Source organism: Otolemur garnettii, unplaced genomic scaffold (assembly GCF_000181295.1).
Source record: "Otolemur garnettii isolate 467f Iridium unplaced genomic scaffold, OtoGar3 scaffold00113, whole genome shotgun sequence".
NCBI classification, from domain to species: domain Eukaryota; kingdom Metazoa; phylum Chordata; class Mammalia; order Primates; family Galagidae; genus Otolemur; species Otolemur garnettii.
In genome coordinates, this window is record NW_003852508.1 from 5,478,924 (window position 1) to 5,481,587 (window position 2,664).

At 41.1% G+C, this 2,664-nt stretch overlaps 1 protein-coding gene across 2 annotated transcripts in view; it reads left to right on the top strand.

The window, feature by feature from the left end:
* Positions 1-2,664, top strand: part of LOC100941173 (extracellular sulfatase Sulf-1) — a 178,219-nt gene that overhangs the window by 124,576 nt on the left and 50,979 nt on the right. For both annotated transcript variants that reach the window (XM_003797255.2, XM_003797256.2), the window contains exons 8-9: positions 650-800; positions 1,754-1,929. In XM_003797255.2, the coding sequence (XP_003797303.1) occupies positions 650-800; positions 1,754-1,929 (327 nt within the window). The remainder of the gene's footprint in view (positions 1-649; positions 801-1,753; positions 1,930-2,664) is intronic.

Here is a 2,664-nt window from a genome sequence, read left to right on the forward strand (position 1 = left end):
AATGTGTAACACTCCTATCTGTGCTAGAGAGTGGGGTCATGGCACCTCATGTTCAAAGGAGTTGAGGAAGACTTCAAAGAGAAGGTGCCATGTTTCTGGAGTCCCTAGTGGAATGTGTGGGAATATCAATGAGATCTCTGCGATAGATTAAGTATAAGCTTAAACTAACCTGAACTAGAATAATAAGATCCACTTCCCTGTGGTTAACAAAAATTACGTCCTACACCTATGTTCAAATTGTAAATGAATAGTGTTATTGGTAAGCATGTATGGCCCAGAAGGAGACTTGGTTATAATTCCAGCAAATCGGGTTAAGAATGAGAAAAACTCACAGAAATTAAATATATGAGTAATTAACAAAATATGCTAATAAATTCAAGAGAAAAAAAGTGTGGAAATTAGGATTCATCAACATTCCACACATTTGTAACTACATTGAATAGCCTAATTAGCAATAAAATTTTTATGAGTTAACGTCACATGTGAACATTGCCTTCTACATTTGAGTTGTATCTGTAGATTTGTAATATAACTATAATCACCTTGGTGTGTTTCTGACCCATCTTTCTTATTCAATGAACCCAAATGAGCTTGCACTAATTACGTGTTCAGCGACCATACAGTAAGACTCCTTTCTGGATATTTTCAGAACTCCCAGTTATAACTATGCACCAAATATGGACAAACACTGGATCATGCAGTACACGGGACCAATGTTGCCCATCCACATGGAATTCACAAACATTCTGCAGCGTAAAAGGCTCCAGACTTTGATGTCGGTGGATGACTCCGTGGAAAGGGTAAGCGCGTGAACCTCCCTCTTGTGATAGTTTTGGCCCAGCTTCCTTTGTTCCTGCCAATCCTGTTTTGGATGTTTATTTTGTCTTATTTGTTTGGTCATTTTCCAGCCTCATCTTGAGAGACAATGTGTATATTCGGTGACTTAATCATCCTTCCCTTGTCTTGTCCCCATTCTGTCCAACCTCTCCATACCTGGTTCTCACGGAGCCAGTGACAAAAAGAGAGAAAAGTCAAATCCTCATTAGTCAGGAGGAACGCTTGCAAATACCGTCAGAAATTAAGCAAATAATGGAAACGGCTATAGCAGGTCCAGGATAAGGCACTAAGGACTGATGTGTATTGTGGAGAACATGAAATTAAAGGCCCCATGTAAAGCAAGCAGCAACTACTCGGTCTGGCTCATGTTCACTCTGCAGCATGTGGATCACGGTTCATCAGATCTTGTGACTTTTTAAAAATACGTCAGAAATACAAAAACTTGTATTTGTAATTTTCTGAACTTTAGAACATAGTGTAAGCCGAGCCAGACAGGCCTAAAGCTGGATCAGGCTCAGAGGCAGCCTGTGTGTAACCCCTGGTAATTACATATGCTTGATGCTATTCAAACGTGCTTTCATGATGGATTTTTCAAAGGAAAAGCTGTGAAGTTTGGAGGCAGAGGTTGTTTTGTGGGTTCTGTTTTTGTTTTCTTACCAGACAAGCAACTCATAAAACTCATGAATGGAATGTAGCAATTCAAAAAAGTTACATTTCAACAGTATCACTGGGTTCCCGTCCCCACCCCCACCCACTCACTGCAAGATTAGAAGCAAATAGAAAATGTGGAAGACGTTTGTCAGCCTCTTGCCTTTAAAAAAGAATGGAAAATGATTTGGGGGTGACGCTGATAACTTGACTGAGCCCGGGCTGTGCCCTGGGGCTCGCCTCTGACCTCTCCTGTGCTGCGTTCCAGCTGTATAACATGCTCGTGGAGACCGGGGAGCTGGAGAACACGTACATCATCTACACCGCCGACCACGGCTACCACATCGGGCAGTTCGGACTGGTCAAGGGGAAATCCATGCCGTACGACTTTGACATCCGGGTGCCTTTCTTTATACGTGGTCCAAGTGTAGAACCCGGATCAATGTACGTATCTCTCTGTTGTCTGTCGCAGCTCATGTGCGTCTCAGAGAATTCAATTACCAGTCTCAGCGTCTGGTTTCCTTTCATCCCAAACTAAAAAGGACGTATGTCGTTTGGTAATTTAGAAGATGAAAACCTTTCCCCCACTGGCACGTCTTAAAGTAACTGAAGTTTACCATTTAAAGAGAAGGGAAAAGTAACTGTATCAATGACTAATTCTCGCAAATTAACCAGAATCCTGTCTTTTTGGCCTGTGTACACAGATGGAATATGATCTTGGGAACATCTTTACCGCCTTTGAATCAGAGATATACTGTCATTTTTTTAAAACAATGAATGACATCCTCTTAGTTTTTACTTTCTTTTGAATTGTTACTAAAATTTTTAAAGAGAATTAAATTTGAAAACATGATTTTTCTTTTAAATGAAAGAGATCTGAAGGAGGAAGTTTTATGCTGTCACCTTCAGCAGGTCACTGCATCCCTCTGCATCTCGATTTTCCTGTCATAAAATGAGTCTCCTATTCCCTGTCAATCATATCACAATGTTTTGTATGAAATGAAATTGTAATGCCAGAAATTGTGGCTCATACCTGTAGTCCCAGCAACTTGGGAGGCTGAGGCAGGAGGATTGCCGGGTAACATACTGAGATCCCATCTCTAAAAAATGAAATAAAAATTAGCCAATCATGGCGACCTGTACCTGTCATCCCAGCTACCCAGGAGGTTGAGGGACCAC